The 20,365-nt window shown below is 43.9% G+C and overlaps 1 protein-coding gene across 1 annotated transcript in view; it reads left to right on the top strand.

Moving 5' to 3' along the window:
* Positions 1-267: 267 nt before the first annotated feature.
* The window catches only part of LOC145353274 (dyslexia-associated protein KIAA0319-like), a 91,461-nt gene continuing 71,363 nt past the window's right edge, over positions 268-20,365 (top strand). Inside the window, exons 1-4 of the mRNA XM_080203870.1 lie at positions 268-375; positions 7,097-7,253; positions 14,599-15,350; positions 17,153-17,354. Coding sequence (XP_080059996.1) covers positions 7,181-7,253; positions 14,599-15,350; positions 17,153-17,354 — 1,027 coding nt within the window. The 5' untranslated portion in view covers positions 268-375; positions 7,097-7,180. The remainder of the gene's footprint in view (positions 376-7,096; positions 7,254-14,598; positions 15,351-17,152; positions 17,355-20,365) is intronic.

Consider the following 20,365-nt stretch of genomic DNA (forward strand, 5'->3'; position numbering starts at 1 on the left):
GGAGACTAGATCAATAAAGAGGAATGGTCCATTATGCGATAAAATCATCCTGATAACTGATTGGGGTGATATATGTGTGTACCGGTGAGAGTTGTGAGCAGGCGGCAGAGAGCTGGCTGTGAATAACATGCGGTGAGATGATGGAGCCACGCCACATCACATCCAGCAGCGGGGTAAGGAGCAGCAGCATCACATCTGGTGCCTACAGCAGGATTCCCGGCATTGGAGCAGAGGAGACGCGGCGACGCGCTCGCATCACGCAATGGGCCGGCACCCTCAGCACTCATTCTCCTGCCCCAGCTCCAGCAGCTAGCGGGAGGAGCGGCTGACTCTCAGCATATTGGAGCCACGGGAGCCAGGCATGGAACTGTACCGGTGAGTGGAGTGGGACAGTATCCGGGGGAGGGGAGGCGGGGGGAGGTAGAAAGGCTCCCTTAATCCCTTCCCCTTCCCAGGAAAAAGAGCTGGAATGGAAACAGGGTGAGCCGAATCCCCGCCCTGTTGTCTGACTAACGATGATGATGTGCAGAACTGCTGTCCAGGTACCAAGCTCAGCGCTTCTTTGGAGCACATACACGCCTTAACCTTGGAGCTATGGCGTTTTTACCCCCTTTCCCTGTGTTTATTGCAAAGAATTAGGGAAAATAAATTCCATAGGTGAGTTAGTGGGAATGGAGCAGGTTGGATTGACCGCTTCGGATAAAGTGCCAAGTCAGCACGCTTATCAATATGAGAGAGAGGGAGGTGTGCGCAGAGATGGCTTTTGTTAGTGATGGACAGGGTCACTTTAGCCCCCTCCCCGCCTCTCCTGGTTCCCTGTAAGCTTTGCAGATAAATAACCCACAGCGACTTGGAGCAGGGGCAAATGGACCAGATGCCCCTCTCCTCGGGACCTGTTGTTAGATGGCGCCCCTCCCAGAGTCAAACGTTTCCGATTTCAGCTCCTCTCCCCTATCTATCCATCCACCTCATTCCGAAATAAACCAGATTTGTGGGGGAGGAGGAGAGCAGGGTGGCCAGAACTCAACTGGCTATTCCCGAGCCAGAGATCAACTCAGATCTATGTTAAAACCAAGGGTAAGGGTTAACGAAACCCACCCAGTGCCACACAATGGACTGGACAAAAAGCTGCGAAGGGAAATAGGTTTTGTCTTTTTTTTAGAGAAGGGGGTTTCAGACGCAAGATGGGGCTGGAGTCAAGTTATTCTGACCTTTCAGCGCAATGGCCAAGATGAAATAGGCTGGTGTAGATGTATATTTATATATGATTTAAAAAGAGGCGACAGAAAGTTGTAAATGGGAACTGCAAAGACAGGTGCTGCTGTAAATCCGCAATAAAGTTGGGAGCACCGCTACTAGCCAGTGCGAGGGAACTGGAAGAGGAAGGTATTTTAAGACCTGTGAGCAGTGTAGGATTTAACGTCTGGCTGGAAATGAAACAGTTTGAGCTGTTAAAATTGGATCAAAACTTAGAGAAGGTTGGGGTGCAGATTAAAGACTGATGATCAATGTTGGTAGTATCATCTCATTGTTAAAACCTACTTCTTGCAGGGTGCAGAGGATTACTGATCATAGTCACGGTCTGTTCAAATAGTTCCGAATATTGACAGAGGAATTACTGAAGTACTGTTGACAAAGGTTTTACATTAGTAGTGCAAGGTGGGATATCTGTTACCAATACCCAACTGCTTATGTTGAGAGCTTGTTGGACGTCTGAGGAAAAAATATCCATTTGTTCTGGCACAGTGGTTAGCACTGCTGCCTCACAGTGCCAGGGACCCGGGTTCAGTTCCCAACTTGGGTCACTATCTGTGTGGAGTCTGCACATTCTCCCTGTGTCTGTATGGGTTTCCTCCCACAGTCTGAAAGATGTGCTGGTTAGGTGCATTGGCTATGCTAAATTTTTCCTCAGTGTACCCGAACAGGTGCCGGAGAGTAGCGATTAGGGGAGTTTCACAGTAACTTCATTGCAGTGTTAATGTAAGATTTCTTGTGACACTATTTAAAAGACTTTAAACTTTAAACGTGTAATCAAAAATTACTTGGTTTAGATTGCTGACGGCTTGCTTTTCTCTGAGATATTTTGTATTGCTTTTACCTTCTCCAGTTAATCCTGTTTATCCCATCACTCTTCCTGAAGCAGTCTGCATCATTCTTATACCTTTTCAAAGTTTTCATTGTTCATCTGTAAACCAAGACCATGAAGATAGGCAAAATTGGAGAAGAGTGAGTTGTAATCATTAATTATACTCCTATCTTCTTCTGATATCCTCACACATTGAGGTACTGGATAAGAATCATAAGCAGAAATCCTGACCAATTTCTCCCCCTGCCCATTCACTGGTATTCCTCAAACTTTGACACCACTGGCGTGTTCTCAAACTTTCTTAACTGAGATGCAGTAAATCAACCCCTAAATTGCTCCTCAATGTCCCAGGATATATAGGTTAGTGGGATAAATATGTGGGATTGGAGTGATAGGGCAAGGATGGGCCTGGGTAAGATGCTCTGTTGAAGAGTCGTGCAGACTCGATGGGCTGAATGGCTTCCTACTGCACTGTAGGGATTCTGTGAAGAACCCAGAAATCAGGGAATTAAGCTGGAATGGATCTTTGTGCTCTTATGACTCACCATGACATTGCTAAGTGCATCGTTAGAGTTTAGAAGAATGAGGGGAGATCTCATTGAGACGTATAAGATGATGAATGGGATGGATAGGATAGAGGTGGAGAGACTCTTCCCGCTCAAAAAAGACAGTAGGACTAGGGGGCACAGCCTCAAGATAAAGGGGAGGCGGTTTAGAACGGAGTTGAGGAGGAACTTCTTCACTCAAAGGGTGGTGAATCTCTGGAATTCTCTGCCCGTTGAAGTGGTGGAGGCTGCCTCGCTAAATATTTTTAAGAAGCGGGTTGATGGGTTCTTGATAAGAGAGGGGATTAAGGGTTATGGGGAGAGGGCGGGAAAGTGGAACTGAGCCACAACAGATCAGCCATGATCTTATTGAATGGCGGGGCAGGCTCGAAGGGCTAGATGGCCTACTCCTGCTCCTATTTCTTATGTTATGTTATGTTATGTTATTTACAAATTGAACTGCTGGGGTTACAATAATAAAATCTGCTCTCCTTACACCCCACAGAACATAGATTAGTTTCTTTGTACCTCCAACTTCTGGATAGAAACAGTTATGAAAACATACTTTGAAAGTAGAAAGATGTGCAGGTTAGGTTTATCGGCTAAATTGCCCCTTAGTATCAGAGGGATTAGTAGGGTAAATATGAGGGATTATGGGGATAAGGCCTGGGTGGGATTGTTGGCGGTCCAGACTCAATGGGCTGAATGGCTTCCTTCTATACTGTAGGGATTCTATGAACTTGTATATTAGTAACTTTAATGCCCATGCAATAACCCAAAACATTTCACAGCCAATTAATTAGTTTGAGGCAATTGATGCAGCCAATGTGCACATAAACTCCCACAAACAGCAGTGAGATAAATGACCATTTAATCTGTTTTGGTGGTATTGATTAGGGATGAATGTTGTGGAGGAAACTGGGACAATTCCCCCTACACATCTCCAATTAGTACAATGGGATCTTTAATATTCATCTGAATTGGTGATTGGCACTTGGTTTAACATTTCATCTAAAGCTACCACTGAGAATATACGCTCCCCTGGTTCTGCAGTGAGATGCTAACCTTGATTATGTTCTGGACTGGGTTGTGAACCCACGGACTTCTAACCCAAAGGTGAGAGTACAACCATTGAGGAAAGCTGACAATTTGAATGCAAGCACTGTCTATTGGATAGTGTCACCTGTTTATATGGAAGGTAAAGCATTGAGTTAGTGAGTTGTGGGGTGATACAATCTCACAGAGCACCACTGGAAATGATTAACAAAAACAAGCTTCAAGATCTGTGTGTAAATGTGCATTTATGTTTTTTGCCCATTTCTGTATTTCTTCCTCTCCTTAAAGCACTGACTGCTGCTGGTTTTCTATGCATCCTAACTAAGTAGATCACTTCATTGTATGAAGCAATAAAGTGAGTATTGGTGAGCATCTTTTGTTTCCTGAAGATCACCATGGCCTGTTTTCCCCTATTGTCCATACATGTATTGTCCACAATGCGTTGCAGGATATGGTCAGGAGTGGAGCCTTATTTTTGAACTAACGGGAAGCATTCCTCACCATTTTCCTGGGATTATTGCCTCTCTCACATTCATCCAATTTTGACTCTTTTTCTAATCTGTCCGATGTTTCCATCTTTAGCTTTGGCATTGTGAGAGATCAGGAGGACAGGCTACATTTAGACTTCCTTTAAAAAGTGAACCCAGTCTATTCTCACAGTGGGGAATTGATGAACTAGTTTCAGAGCATATAAAGTGTTTACACTGCCCCACTTCTTGTGGGACAAGTGTGAACATATAGCACCTTCTTCCCAGTAAGTCAACCTTGCCCCCACTTTCCCTGCCCTCTTAGCAACCAAGTTACCTAGTCTTGTTATCAGGCAGTATCAGAGCAGGTCAGACCACCCAATCACTACCCCACTTTGCCATCATATTCATAACAATAGCACTTCCCATCAGCAACTAAAGAAACAACATTGCTAAGCATTTTCTGAAGGATGATTTTTATGTTGTCTGGTCTCAGTGTTATTTTGATGTGGATGTTGAAGGAAGCTTTGAGTTAGTGAGTTGTGGGGGTAATATAATCTCACAGAGCACCATTGGAAATGATTAACAAAAGCAAGCTTTAAAATGTGTATGTGAATTTACCTATGCTGGTAGTCTAAATGTATGTTTTTTTTTAGCTACATGTTGGTTCTACATGCAGGAAGTTGCATTTTCATCACTATAATATCACACCTCCTTGCTAATTTTGTGCTGACCACGTGGTGAGCATTTTTATTTCAGGCATCCAATAGGTATTGATCAGTCAAGTATAATTTACACATCACCCAACTCTGGAGGGTACATATTTCCACTCCAACAATGTCCAACCAGTCACATCTCAGAAAAAGATTACCAAACAGTACCAACTTAGAGTGATTTTGTGCTGCAGACACACTTCCTTGAAGAATTGGTGTGAAACTGCACAGGTCTAATTCATGCAAAACATTTACAGCGAACATATCTTCACTTTTTATTTTTAATTCATGAACAGCCATACAATATGCATACATTTGTCGCCATCATATAGAGAAGCAGTGCTGTGTTGTACTTTGGAGATGCTCTTTTGTTAGAGAATCAACACTGGCATTTATAGCAACTGGAAGAGGGTAACGGGTATAAGAACATCATCACCTTTTTTCTGTTAATTTGTGGGTCATGGGCATTGCTGGCTGGCCAGCATTGATTGCCCATCTCTAGTTGCAACTTGAGAATCACAGAATCTCCACAATGCAGAAGGAGGCCATTCGGCTCATTGAGTTTGCACCAACAACAATCCCACCCTGGTCCTATCCACATAACCTGACATATTTACCCTAATAATGTCCCTAACCTACCCATCCCAGGGCACTAAGGGACAATTTAGCATGGCCAATATACCTAACCTGCACATCTTTGGAGTGGGGGAGGAAACCAGAGCACCCGGAAGAAATCCTTGCAGACGCGAGGAGAACGTGGAAACCCCACACAGTGACCCAAGCTGGGAATCAGAACTGGGTTGCTGGAGCTGTGAGGCAGCAGTGCTTACCACTGTACCACCATGTTGCCCACAAGGTGGTGGTGAGCTGCCTTCTTGAAATGCTGCAGTCACACATGTTGTGGGTTGACCCACAATGCTGTTAGAGAGGGAATTCCAGAATTTTGACTCAGTGACTGTGAAGGAATGGTAGTATATTTCCAAGTCAGAATGGTCAGTGGCTTAGAGGTGAACTTGCAAGTGTTCCCATTTATCTTCTGCCCTTGTTCTTCTAGATGGAAGTGGTTGTGGGTTTGGAATGTGCTGTCTAAGGAACTTTGGTGAATCGCTACAGTGCACCTTGGAGATAGTAGCAGTATTGTGTACTGAGAGTCAGTGGTGGAGGGAGTAGATGTTTGTGGATGTGGTGCCAATCAAGTGGGCTGTTTTGTCCTGCATGGTGTCAAATTTGAGTGTTGTTGGATCTGCACCCATCCAGGCAAGTGGGGGGTATTCCCTGACTTGTGCCTTGTAGATGGTGGACAGGCTTTGGGGAGCCAGGAAGTGAGCTACTTGTCACTGTATATCTAGCCTCTGACCTGCTCTTGTAGCCACTGTGTTTATGTGGTGAGTCCAGTTGAGTTTCTGGTTAATGGTAACTTTGAGGATGTTGACAGTGGAGGATTCAGTGATGGTAACACTGTTGAATATTGAGGGCAGTGGTTAGAGTTTCTGCAAGTTCTCCTCAAAATCACACATCATACGAACTTGGAAAAACATCACCATTCCTTCACTGTCACTGGAATTCATTCCCTCACAGTCCTGCTGTGGTACTAGAACATGACTCACCACCACTTCCTCAATAGCAATTAGGGATGGCAATAAATGCTGGCCTGGCTGGTGATGCCTAGCTCCTATGTATGAATAAAAAGAAAGGTAGTTACTTGAAAGACGCTGTGTTCTGAGATACAGGATCCAACACCATTCATATTACACTTCTCTACATTCTGAGCAACATTATGGAGACAAATCTTTAGCACAGCAATGTATAATAACTACATAGTAGAAATGATTTATAGAATCTTGCAGTGCAGAAGGAGGCTATTTGGCCCATCGAGTCTGCACTGACCACAATCCCACCAGGCCCAATCCCCATGCATTTACCCTAGCTAGTTCCCCTGACACTGAGGGACAATGTAGCATGGCCAGTCCACCTAACTGGCACATCTTTTAACTGTGGGAGGAAACCAGAGCACCTGGAGGAAACCCATGCAGACATGGGGAGAATGTGCAAACTCCACACAGACAGTGACCCAAGCCAGAAATTGAACCCAGGTCTCCTGGTGCTGTGAGGCAGCAATGCTAACCACTGTGCCACCGTGCTGCCCCAAGCGGCACTGACGATGTTGATCTTAATGACATGTGCTTTGCATCATTGGGCTGATAACTTTCATGTGTTCCTTTTTTCTAGCGTTTCCAAAATTGCCACTGAAGGAAGATAAAGGAAAGTAGAATTTGGGGAAATAGCACAGATACACATCACTTTGCAGCTTGAATGGAGCTTGCTGCCGTGAAAATGACCCGCTTTCCATTTTCCCTCAATGTTGTACTGCTATGCACCATAACAGGTATGCTACTGAAATAATTGGTTTAAAAATGGAAAATGTTGGGAATATTCAGCAGATCTGGCAGAGAGAGAGTTAACATTTCAGGTAAATGACTTTGTCAGAACTTCAAAATCACAGTATCAGCTATATTTTGCTTTCGCAAGGAATTTTGTCCAGAAAGTTTTATCTTCATGTTGCTGATTGTGATGTTCCTTTAAAAGATAGATTTTTGGGTTTCATTTTGCTGAAGATTTATGTGGCGGTTATATCAAACCAATATGGAATTCAATCTGTTTCAAAATTAGATAGTTCTCCACAAATCAGAGCTGTATGTGAACCTATTCAAAGAGAGAGAGAGAGGGAGAGAGAGTGCTGCTCTCCAATCTCTGATTACTGACTTGTTTTTACAACCTCATCAGTTTTTCTGTCAATTTTCTAAAATCATATAATCATACAGCACTGAAGCAGGCCATTCAGCCCATCATATCCATGCCAGCTGTTTGAAAAAGTATCCCAGAAGACTCATTCCCCAACTCTTTCCCTAAAGCCCTGTAAACGTCTCCTTTTGAATTCTCTTTTTCTGGAGGTTACTATGGTAACTGTCTCCACTACATTACAGGAAAGGCATTCCAGATCATAGCTTGCTGTGTTAAAAATCTCCTCCCCTCTGGCTCTTCTGTCAATTAAATATGGCATTTGGCTAATGGCTCTTCCACCTCTGTTCACAAAGACACTAACTCGACTTTGGCATACTGACCTGTGGACCCTGGTTACTAATTCTTCAGCTGCTGGTCATCTTCTGATACTTGATTCATGTGCTCATCTTTTATGTGTGAATCTTAGCAGTGTCAGCAGGGCATATGACCTGATTGCAAAGGCCATTATAGCTGAGCCTAAACTAGTCCCTATCAACCATCCATGTGAGTAATCTCCCAGCAAGGGACATGAGTAAACAACCCTGCCTGCTTTTCCATCTTCCTAGCCCAGGGGTGCTAGGCAAATCATAGTATTGTTAATATTACCACGGCAATGAGATCAATTGACCTAGCACTGAAATGGAAATTCAGACTGGATCTTTCCTAGTCAGTGTGGCTGCCTAGCTCCCAAAACCAATGTTATTTAAATGAGTATGCATTTTAAATAATGTGTATAAGCCCTACCCCATGCTGACTGCAAGGTACAATATCAGTGCAAGACCACTTGTCTGATCACTGATACTAAACTGCATTGAGTGAATCGTTGTAGGGTGATCACACTATACCAGACATAGGCCAGAATTTTACCAGCAAGCCTGTCCTGATTCCGGGGACTAGTGAGACTCGGAGAACAGCATTGTCCGTTGGCCTTGGGCAAGATTGTACACACCTCTGGCGGAAGCGACAGTAAAATTCCACCCTCAACGTTTAACTTGGATATCTTTCTAAATCAGTTTGCAGTCACATCTAATCACATGTGAGAGAGACATCAGTGTTTTGGTAAAAATAGATAGCCTGTCCTTATTTCACATCTAGAGGATTAGTTTCCAGTGAAATACTATTATCTAATTTTACACCAGCCAAATAATCACAATCCCAGTTCCACATCAAATCCTACTGCCAAAAATCATTTTTTGAGGAAACACTTCTTTGTTGAATTTTTTTGTTAAAGCTGATCTTCAGTTTCATTATTGGCTGTTGATATGTGTGTGATCTGATTGAAAGGCATCTTTTCATTACAGTTCATGCCAATCGACCTGACTATGGGAATGATCAGCCAACCTGCCATTACATGCATTTAGTTGACTTGCAAAGATCAGTTTGAAGGAAGAAGATGGTCAGATGTAGAGTGAGAGAAAAGTCCCAGCCATTGTGTCTGGGATAAAGCTGTCAGCCTTTGAACCGTTTTGATAGCTCAAATTTTAGATCCTACAGTGTCTCTCACACGATGCTTTCTCAACCCCTCACTATTTCACAAGTGAGGTAACTTAATTCAGGAGTTTCCACTTCCTTGAGCCACTTGTCCAATAACATGGCACGGTGGCACAGTGGTTAGCACTGCTGCCTCACAGCGCCAGAGTTCAATTCCAACCTCAGGTCACTGTCTGTGTGGAGTTTGCACTTCTCCCCGTGTCAGCGTGGGTTTCCTTTGGGCACTCCAGTTTCCTCCCACAGTTCAAAGATGTGTGGGTAAGATTGATTGGGCATGATAAATTGACTCTGGTATCAGGGCGATTAGCAGGGTAAATATGTAGGGTTATGGAAATAGGGCATTGGTGGGATTGTGGTTGGTTAAGACTCGATGGGCCAAATGGCCTCCTGCGCTGTGGCATTCTGTGAGCTCTGTACCATCTTTGATAGGGCTGACTATCATTCCACTCTTTTGCCATGGAATGATGAGCTTACTATCTTTATGTGGACACTGCTTGCACTACAGTTTTCTGCTTTGATTCAGGTTGGGTAATAATAAATGAACTCCAAGATAAAATGCCAGTTTTCATTCCCAACTAGATACCGACCATGAAAGTGCACAATTGAGGGACAGTGCTGTGTAAATTTGATGCATCAAGTAGTTCCAATTTGAATTCTCAAACAGCCAGGTTGCGTGAGATTTTCAAATAATGCAACTAATCCTTTGCATCATTATGAAAACTAAGAATAGAAAGAATCACAACAAATAGATTACGGGGTATATGTTTCTTTCATTCATTCTTGAGATGTGGATCGCTGGCAAGACTGGCATTTACTGCTCACCCTTCAGACAATGGCAATGCAGCTGAGTGGCTTGCAAGGCCAAGGTCAGATGATGGTTAGGAGTAAACCACATTAGTTTGGAACTGGAGAGACCTATTTATGCAGAGTGGAGAAGTATAGCAGGTTTCCTAAAGGGCATTAGTGAACCAGTTGGATTTTTGACTATAGCTGCTGTTATTGATGCCAGCTTCTCACTTCCAGATTTTTAAAACTGGCTTTCCTGCTAGGTTTTAGATCATATTCCCTGGATTATTAATTCAGGCTTCTTGATTACTAGTCCAACAGCAACCACTGCACTCTCATACTGGGAATTAGACCTATCCTTGTATGTTTTCATAACATTAATATGAGTACAGAAAAGTCTAGGTGATCAGTGGTCAGCACTGCTTCCTCATAGCATCAGGGACCTGGGTTTGATTTCTGCCTTGGCTGACTTTGAGTCACTCAAGTTTGCACGTTCTCCCCGTGTCTGCATAGATTTCCCCTCTGGGCACTCCAGTTTCCTCCCACAGTCCAAAGATGTGTGGGTTAGGTGCATTGACCATACTAAATTCTCCCTCAGTGTATCCGAACAGGCGTCAGAGTGTGGTGATGAGGGGATTTTCACAGTAACTTCATTGCAGTGAGAATGTAAGCCTGCTAGAGACTAATAAATAAACGAACTAAACTAATTGTTACCCATGTATAGGTTACACCTACTGTTAATCCAATAAAGACTGATAGCTCTGAGTTTGTTTGCAAACAATAGCATATGGACAATTGCATGTTTATTAAAGGAACACGGAAACCAAATAATGAAATGCTGTCTTGTTCCCAAACATAGGGATTGTTCCTGTCCACAGATTATAGTGTAGAAACATCACCACCCCAGCTAATTTGTGTTATAAGTAGGAGGTTTTAATTTCCGGGAGAAGTATGAGGTTTTATTTTGTTGAAATGTCAACAACAACAAGTGTTGACTTTTCTTATTTTACCTGCTTTCTTTGTGCACCCATGATCATAAACCAGAAATAATAGGGATAACAGTACATAGCTTCAAGGGCTTGTTGTAGGCCTGAATAAGTGAGCATAAGATCGTAGATTCCCTACAGTGCAGAAGGAGCCATTCAGCCCATTGAGCCTGCACTGACCAACAATCACACATATTCAAGAAGAACCTTTTAAAAGGCTTGCCTAGAAATGGCTGTATAGTTTGTTCTGACAGATCTCAGCATGCATTTTATTTACAGAGTGCTGGCCATTATTGTTCGTACCTGAACACTGCCTCATACAGCTGCTGCTCTCAAAGTTAAGCAGAAATGTAAATTCATTGTACTTTGATAGCGGAGAGGAACATATCCCAGACTTCCTTTCCTCAACAATGGCAAACTGTCACCTCCCCAGTGAATTCTGAGGAACCCATGCAGATTGTACCAATATTCCCATTCTTAAAGTGGCCCTCAAGTTGCATGGAGTCTTTTCTCTGCAAAATGTAGGGCTAATAATCACAGGCATTGATCAAAAAGCTTGCCCTCAAAATGTTCATTTTCCCATCCACACAATGAACAGATTGTTGCTAATTGTGATTAAAATGTTTTTCATGATTTCCCCAGCATCCTGGACTCCTCTACCACCACTGAGAATCCTTCACTCCCTACCCCCTACATATTTCTTTCATTCATTCTTGGATCGCTGGCAAGACTGGCATTTATTGCTCACCTTTGAGATGATGGCGATGCAGCTGAGTGGCTTGCAAGGCCAAGGTCAGATGATGGTTAAGAGCAAACCACATTAGTTTGGAACTGGAGAGACCTATTTATGCAGAGTGGAGAAGTATAGCAGGTTTCCTAAAGGGCATTAGTGAACCAGTTGGATTTTTGACTGCTGTTATTGATGCCAGCTTCTCACTTCCAGATTTTTAAAACTGGCTTTCCTGCTAGGTTTTAGGTCGTATTCCTTGGATTATTAATCCAGGCTTCTTGATTATTAGCCCAGTAGCGACCACAGCACTCTAATACTGGGAATTGAACCTATCCTTGTATGTTTTTATAAAATTAATGAGAGTACAGGAAAGTCTAGATGATCAGTGGCAGGGGTTAGCACTGCTGCCTCACAGCGCCAGGGACCATTGTGACCTTGCTCCAGGTCACCCTTCTTCATTTTCAACCCTTTCCCCCTTCATCAAGTGTCATTTCCAACATATTGGCTGAGGAGCAGGGGCAGCTGGAGCAGAGTTGTGGGAGTGCCATTGGGAGCAAGATGGGAGACAGTGGTGATGGGGAGGATGGGCAAAGAGGAACTGAGGATTGGGAGAGCTGAGGGAAAGAACTGGGGAGGATAGGTGGAGTGGAGCCAGTGGCAGGAGAGGGGTCCTAGCCAAGTGCTGTTATAATCTGAGGAAAAGATCCTGGCCAACTTAAAAAACTGTTATAAGTATTTACACTCACTTCTCAATGAGCTGGACTTCAAGAGATGTGATTGGGTGTGGTTTTGCAGTGCACCAGGCAGGAAACTACCCCCCCGCCCCCCCCAACCCCCCTGCCACTTTTATCATGATACTGGGCCCTGCAAGAAGTAGAAGTCTTCACCTCGCCCCTTGGCACTGTCCCATGCCCAGTAGGCAGTGCCAAGGTGCCCTCTGGAACAACCCCTCCCTGTCCAAACCCTGGGGGGCCCCGATTGCCCCCACCTTCACTCCGGCAGGGTAAGGTGCTAGCAATCTGAAAGTGCAGAGCTAGCGTAATCCCCAATGGAGTGAAACAACCTGGTAGTGTGGGAGAGGCTAGCAGGGCCCGAGACTTCAGTTCCAGGCCCACTAATAACATTCAAATGAAATGTAAAATATCATTTAATTGCTCATTCCACCAATTTCTGGTGCAGAGCGGATCACGATGGAAATCCAGCGCTGGGAGATGCTGGGGGCTCAAGCATTCGTGGGAATCGTACATATCACACCCCACGTGATTCTCCTGGCCCGCTGTGCTAACCAATTAGAGCAGTGGGATGGGAGAATCACCCCCACTGTTCGCCCAGTATTGCCTGCCCAACATACTGTATGCAGGTTGGCCCACAATGATTGTCTTCCCTTCCTTTCTCAGCCCTAAGGCTTACAAGTAACAACTTAAATGGCCTCAGCAACCTAACTATCCAAAATATTAAGAAACACTGCCCCGGCCCTTCTCCTGGTGACTGGGCTACAACTAAAGCGCAAGGCCAAGGTCAGACGATGGTTAAGAGTAAACCACACTAGTGTGGAACTGGGAATGCTGCGTCATTACAGCCAATGGAATTTCAACCCCCCAAAGTCATGGCTTTCAGAACGTTTTAATATAGCTCCTAACAACACACTTCCAGCAAATTAGAAGTTCTTGAGATAAAAGAAAGAAGGAACTTGCACTTTTGTAGCATGTTTCATGACCTTGGGATGTCTAAAAGCCGACAAAGTACTTTAATGAAGTATAGTCAATCCTTTAATATAGGAAACACAGTACTCAAATTGTGTATAGTAAGTTACCACAAACAGGTTCAAACACAACAAAAGAGCTGAACTCCAGAGGTGAGGTGAGAGTGACTGTCCTGCACAGTAAGGAAGTGTTTGACCAAGTTGGCATCAAGGAGCCTTAGCAAAATGGGAGTCAATGGGAATCAGGGAGAACTCTCCACTGATTGGAATCCTACCTGGCACAAAGGAAGATGGCTGTGGTTGCTGGAGATCAGTCATTTCAACTCCAGGACATCACTGCAGGAGTCCCTTGGGGTAGTGTCCTAGGCCCAACCATCTTCAGCTGCTTCATCAATGACCCTCCCTCCATCATGAGGTCTGAAGTGGGGATGTTCACTGATGACTGCATAATTCTTGATTCGTCAGATACTGAAGCAGTCCATATCCAAATGCAGCAAGACCTGGATAATATCCGGGTTTGTGCGAACAAGTGGCAAGTAACATTCGCATCACACAAGTGCCTGGTAATGATTATCTTCAACAAGACGACAAATTCTGACCATCGCCCCTTGCAGTTTGTTAGAATAAGCATTGCTGAATCCCCCACCATCCACAGCCAGGGATTACCATTGACCAGAAACTGAACTGGGCTAGCCATATAAATACTGTGGCTAGAAGAGCTGGTCAGTGGCTAGGAATCCTGCAGTGAGTAATTCACCTCCTGACTCCCTGAAGCCTGTACACCACCTACAAGGCACAAATCAGGAGTGTGATGGAATACTTTCCACTTGGCTGGATGAGTGCACCTCCAAAAACACGTGAGATGCTTGGCACCATCAAGGACAAAGCAGCCTGCTTGATTGGCAGTTCATCCAGAACCATGAATGCTGCAGTAGATTCCAGGGAAATATCCAGATGCCCCAGTACCAAGGAAATAGCCATGTCCTGTGGTCCCAAGAAGCTATCACTTAGCAGGGAGATACCAGTCCCAGGGAAGCATCTGATAACCACACTACCCCATACGCTGCAGTGTGTACTATAGGACCGTAAAGTCAACATATTGAGAATCTTAACGGTTAATGTCAAACAGAGGAAGTGATCTTTCTAATTGGGATTGCAATGCAATTTCAATAAAGTAATATTTCAAACAAAAAAAGGAACTCAGTAGGCTGTCACATGCATGTACATTTAACAGTGGTTTGTAATGTTTTCACAGGTGCTCTATCCGATTACTGCAGTGAAACAGCTCAGTATTCAGATGCTATAGTGTCTCCCAACCCAAAGACAACTAAAATCCTACGTGTTCCTCCAGCAGTTTCCATGTCCAAGTGTACATCAGCGTGTTGTGACTTGCCTGGCTGTGACTTGGCATGGATGTTTGAAGGCCGCTGTTATATTATAAACTGCCAGAACAGGAAGGAGTGTGAGCCAAAGAAGACCAGCGCTGTGGAATCTTACTTAACCTTTGTACAGCGGTCATCAGCTCAGAGATCAAGCTTGCAAGAAGCCCATTATAAAGGCAGAGGGCATTCCATGGGGAAGCAAAGAGAGTTGGCACCAACTGAGAGGAACGGTAACCTGCGAGGTTTGTACGATGAAGACTTGAATCTTGGTAGTTCTATAGCGGAGGACTCTATAAGGGATTATAAAGAAATACCTGCGATTGAAGGTTCCAGCAAGGATCAAGAGAGGACGCGTGGCTCACAGGACTGGCCACTGTGGGACTCGAAATACGATCTGGACATGTCTTCAGTGAAGGCTAGTGGGGTTGGTGATGCGGAGGAGGATAAATCTGGGATTAAAAGTGGAGCCCCTTCAGACACAGGCTTTGCAGTTAATGAGTCTCAGCAGGAAGTATGGAGTGATGAAACAAAGCAAGAGGCAAATGATATGCTAAAGTTTGTCTCTTTGGAGATGGTGGGAAATCTACTACAGAACTCAAATGAAAACAGCACCAATGTTCAAGAGGTACTTTAAAATATCTTGCTGTTGTTACAGGCTCTATTTAATTCTTCTTTGAAGGCATCTTCTCCCCACCCCTTTCTTTGGATTGCAATGTTGTGCATCAGCCATTAGAGATAATCAGTCAGTAACCTTCCCCTTGGTCCAAACCAAAGCTGCCAGGATACGTACTGGGGTTTGGAAGCAGGGGGAGACAAAGGGTATGGGGCTGAAGATGAGGGAAGAGTATCTCTGCCTTCCTTAATGGAAGTTCCTGAGCACAACTGAAACTAGGGAGTTATGGTTTGGAGATTTAAGGAGCCTGAACAACATGCTTATTATGATCTATGTAGTTAGTAATAGCTTATTGTGCATGGCTTTTAAATAACAATGTATTGAATTAGAAGCAGGAAAGAGTTTTTACAACTGGGGACTCTAGGTGTCAAATCTATGTTGTGGCCGTTTGGCCAATGTTGCAGTTTAACGGTAGACAGTGGTATGTTATGGAAAAATTGGAGGACTGGCTCACATTACAATTCAGAAAACAGGTCACAGGCTCAAACCTCTACTGAACTGTGATCTTGTGACCTCAGCCACACTGTCTTGGGGAAGTGGGCAGGAAACACCTCATTGCTCCCTGCAGAATGGTGGTCAAATGGAAAGAGATGGTCCAGTTTAGCCAGTAGGGTGGCTAACCAAGGATGGCTTTGGCCAGTGGCTTGGGAGCAAGCCGTCTGTCCAACCAGTTAGCTGCAAAGAGATTAGCATTTCTATAGCTCCTGTCACGACCTTATGATACCCTAAAGTACTTTACAGTCAATGAAGTACATTTGAAGTCACTGTTGTGACTACAGACAGTTTACACACAGTAACATCCTGCAAAGAACAACATGGTGATCACCAGATGCCATGTTTTTACTCTTTGGTTGAGGGATATATGTTGGCTGGGATCATGAGAGAAGTCTCCTGCTCTTCTTCAAAATAGTGTTATGGGATCTTTCTCATCCACCTGAGAAGGCAAGTGGACTTCAATTTATCCACATCTGACCTGAAAGATTGCCCCTCTGGCAGAGCATTTCTCCCTCAATATTACACTTAAATGTCAGCCAGGAATTTTGTTCTGGGGTGGGATTTGAACCTAAAACCTACTGAGTTGGAGGTGGGTGTGCTACCACTGAACTAAGGCAAAGATATGGAACTGAGGCAGAATCTGAGACTGAGGAAAGGGCAAAAGACAGAATGAGACCAATACTTTTAAAGAACAACTCAATTTACCCCAGTGTTGATTATAACAGTAATTTTAGTTATAGTACTCTGGGATATTGCATATTGTTAAACCCAATTCATTAATGAAGCCATGCTAAGTGTGAATTCAAACATTGCATCATTTGTTTTTATTTATGTTACAAAAAGGAGAAGATTTTCTAAAGCAAAATACTGCAGATGCTGGAATCTGAAACCAGAACAGAAAATGCTGGAAAATCTCAGCAGGTCTGACAGCATCTGCGAGAGAGAATAGAGACAACATTTCGAGTCTAGATGACCCTTCGTCAGAGCTGAGAGCAAAGAAAATCAGAAGAGATTTATGTCATGGGGGGGGTGGTGGGAATTGCATAATTAGTAGTATGGGGCAGGGGGGCTGTAATTGGTACCATGAGGATGGAGGAGATGTATAAAGTTACATTGTGTATCAATGCTTAAAGGAAATAGAAATGATAATCCCAGTGAAATACATTCACAGAGTTTTTTTTCTACAATCTAATTTTGTTTTTGAGGATGGACATCTAAGTAATGCACAAGTAATTAGCATTTTCTTTTTTTGTTGCCAGGAGCCCGAATTTCCCTCAAATGCATCACTTGCAGAAACAACGACTGCAACATTGAGCCCAGAGAGCAGCAGCTTTGTGTCTGAGCACCAAGAGAAGTCCGGGGATGGCGTCCACATTGGAACTCCCAGTGGCGAGAGTTCACTCGTTTCATGGCCCTCTGCCACAGAAGCATCAACAGTGTCTGCAGTTGCTAAGCAACGAGGTACTGTGCTGTTTTTTCAATTCAGCTGAAAAGATGAAGTGTGGTTTGTAAGGTGGAGTTTTGCGTTTGAATGAAGGGCAACATAAATTGTACCCTGCATCTGGGGCCCAAAGTCCGTGGAACACAGAATGGTGGCTATCCCATTACAAATTGCAAAATTCATGCAACCTTATAGCCATATGGCGATTGTGCTGTGCCTGATCTCTGAAAGAAAGATCCAATTTTCTCACTCTCCTGCTGTTTCCTCTGATTTTTTTTTTGTCACCTTTCATGGGTGGCATGGTGGCACAGTGGTTAGCACTGCTGCCTCACAGCGCAGGGATCTGGGTTCGATTCCCGGCGCGGGTCACCATCTGTGTGGAGTTTGCATGTTCTCACCGTGTCTGTGTGGGTTTCCTCTGGATGCTCTGGATTTCCTCCCACAGTCTGAAAGACGTGCCGGTGAGGTACATTGGCTATGCTAAATTCTCCCTCTGTGTACCTGAACAGGAACCAGGGTGTGGCAATTAGGGGATTTTCACAGTAACTTCATTGGAGTGTTAATGTAGGCCTACTTGTGGCACTAATAAATAAGTTTAAAATATACCCAATTCCATTTTGAATGTTACTCTTGACTTCCACCACATTTCCAGGTTGCTAATTCTAGGTGGTGACAACTCATTGGCCCTCTGGCTCTTTTGGCAATTATCTTCATTCTGTGCCGCCTGGTTACTGATCCTCCTGTCAATAGAAACAGTTTCTCCCTGTCCACTCTATCATAACTCTTCACAATTTTGAACACCCCAATTAAATTTCCTCTTAACCTTCTCTCCCATAAGATTGTAATTGATTCGAAGGGATCAGGTGGCATAATCTATGAGAATGAAGTTGAAGTGACTTTTGAACATTGTCCAAATTTTGGTTGAGGTAAAAAGATTGAACAGAGTAAATCTGAACCGAAGGAAACAGTGGTAGGCAAAAGCCTCCCCTGTTGTCTTATACCATCATCCATTTGGTTACTCCTACCTTATCACTGGCCTTTGCCTTTTGTTCCTTTGCTGCCTTTACTTTTCCCCCAAGCCCCTGATCCATAATAACTTACTTCCAGATATGGGGCGTGATTTTCCTGGCCCGCTGTGCAGGGCAGGAAATGCCAGTGGGAGGCCAAAAAGGAAATGCCGGTTGTGATCATCCCATGCCATTATTTATGACGTGATCAGCCTCGTTTCGGGGAATGACGTGAGACTGATTTAAATATTTATAATGCCATTTGCATCTGTTTAGTGAGCTCGAAGTGTATGGGTGGGGGGGTGGGGGTGCATGCCAACTGATCTCCCAGTATGCTGCGAGATCGACACATGCGCAACGGCCCGCTCAGCACTCTGCTGCTGGTGGCCTAAATGGGATTAGGTCCTGCACCAGCCCCCGGCACAAATCCCAAACGGCCTCTGTGATGCACAGAGTGCCGTAAATTCATTTAGTTAAGCTTGTCAAAAAAATGGGCAGGAAAACCTTTGTTTTTTCACCCATTGGGCACTTGGAATATTTTCTGGTCAAATCATACCCAGTGTTTCTCCCGCTAGCTGATTACCATCAGTTCACCTCACAAATTGTTGGTGATCTAGAGAGATGAAGATGTTTTGTTTGCTCAGGTGGAGCGCTGTCTAATTGGCCCATCCCTTTCTGGATATTGCCCTCATGGGGAAAAAGGTTATCATATTCTGAGGTCAAATGAGGAAAATATCTGTAGATGTGACAGCTGCTGCAAATCCTCAGCTCCTGCCCCGGGGAAAGACCAGATCATCAGGACCTGACATAAGATGTTTGATTTCCCTTTTCTTTTCCTGAACACTTTTGACACATTTTGAAGTGAAATTTGTGCAGTATGATAGAAACATCAGCAAATGAAAGATGGCAATGATATCAGTTTAATGCCTATTTGTCTTGACTACCTGCCCAAAGTCATATTGATGAATTTTATGATTGGCTAATTTCCAACTCTCTGGTTCCGTTTATGTTGTTTGTTAATGGGGCCTATTTACTGATAAGTTCACTGTTAAAAATGCAAGTTTCCCGCTCCCCTATCCCCCTACGATTTAACATATGACTTGAAACATGACCCTTGTGACATTGCAGCATTCCTCCAGTACAGCACTAAATCGGTAGCCAAGGTTTATAGAGTTGTGCACTACGGAAGGAGCCTATTTGGCTCATTATGCCTGCATTGGCATTTTAAAAGTACTCTTCAATTAGCCCAATTCCCCCGCTCTTGGCCTATAGCCCTCCAAGATTTTTTTCAAATTTCTTTTTGGAAGATACTGGGGGTGATCTTATCTGCTTGTCATGGCCGGTTTCTCACCTCTTACAATCTTACGAGCTCTGGATTGCCGGTGTGATCCGCCTTGTGCCTGGGAAGGACACTGATATAAATATTTAAATCTTTATTTAAATATTATTAACGAGTCTCTGATGGAATCGTCCAGGCTTATTTGTCTTAATGGCCTTGCCAGTGGAGGTCCTCACCAGCGAGGATCACGTTTCAGCCCCAGCAAAAGGAACCATATGTACCAGGGGCCTGGTACTGCCCACTGGCCACTAAGGGGCCATTTACCATGGCCAATCTACTTAACCTACTCATTATTGAACCTTTGGAACTTGGAGGAGGAAGGAAACATAAGAAAAAGATTTAAGAACTGGGATTTGGGAACAAATTAATTGGAAGGTGCTGAATTTTTTTCATTGAATTACACTGAAAAATAATAAAATGATAAATACACATCACAGAACCGTTACAGCATATAAGGAGGCCATTCAACCCATTGTGTCTGCACTGGCTCCCTGAGCAACTCACCCAGAGCCATTTCTCCTGCCTTCGCCCCAAAACCCTGAACATTCTTCTTCTTCAGATAAATCTTTTTGCCTTTCAAACAACTCGATTAACACAAGCTTCCACCACAATCTCAGGCAGTGCATTCTCCACCTTAACCACTTGCTGGATGGAAAAGATTTTCCTTGTGTTGCTTTTGCTTCCA

The sequence above is a fragment of the Carcharhinus amblyrhynchos genome, chromosome 2 (assembly GCF_965287045.1).
Source record: "Carcharhinus amblyrhynchos chromosome 2, sCarAmb.v2.hapA, whole genome shotgun sequence".
NCBI classification, from domain to species: Eukaryota; Metazoa; Chordata; class Chondrichthyes; order Carcharhiniformes; family Carcharhinidae; genus Carcharhinus; species Carcharhinus amblyrhynchos.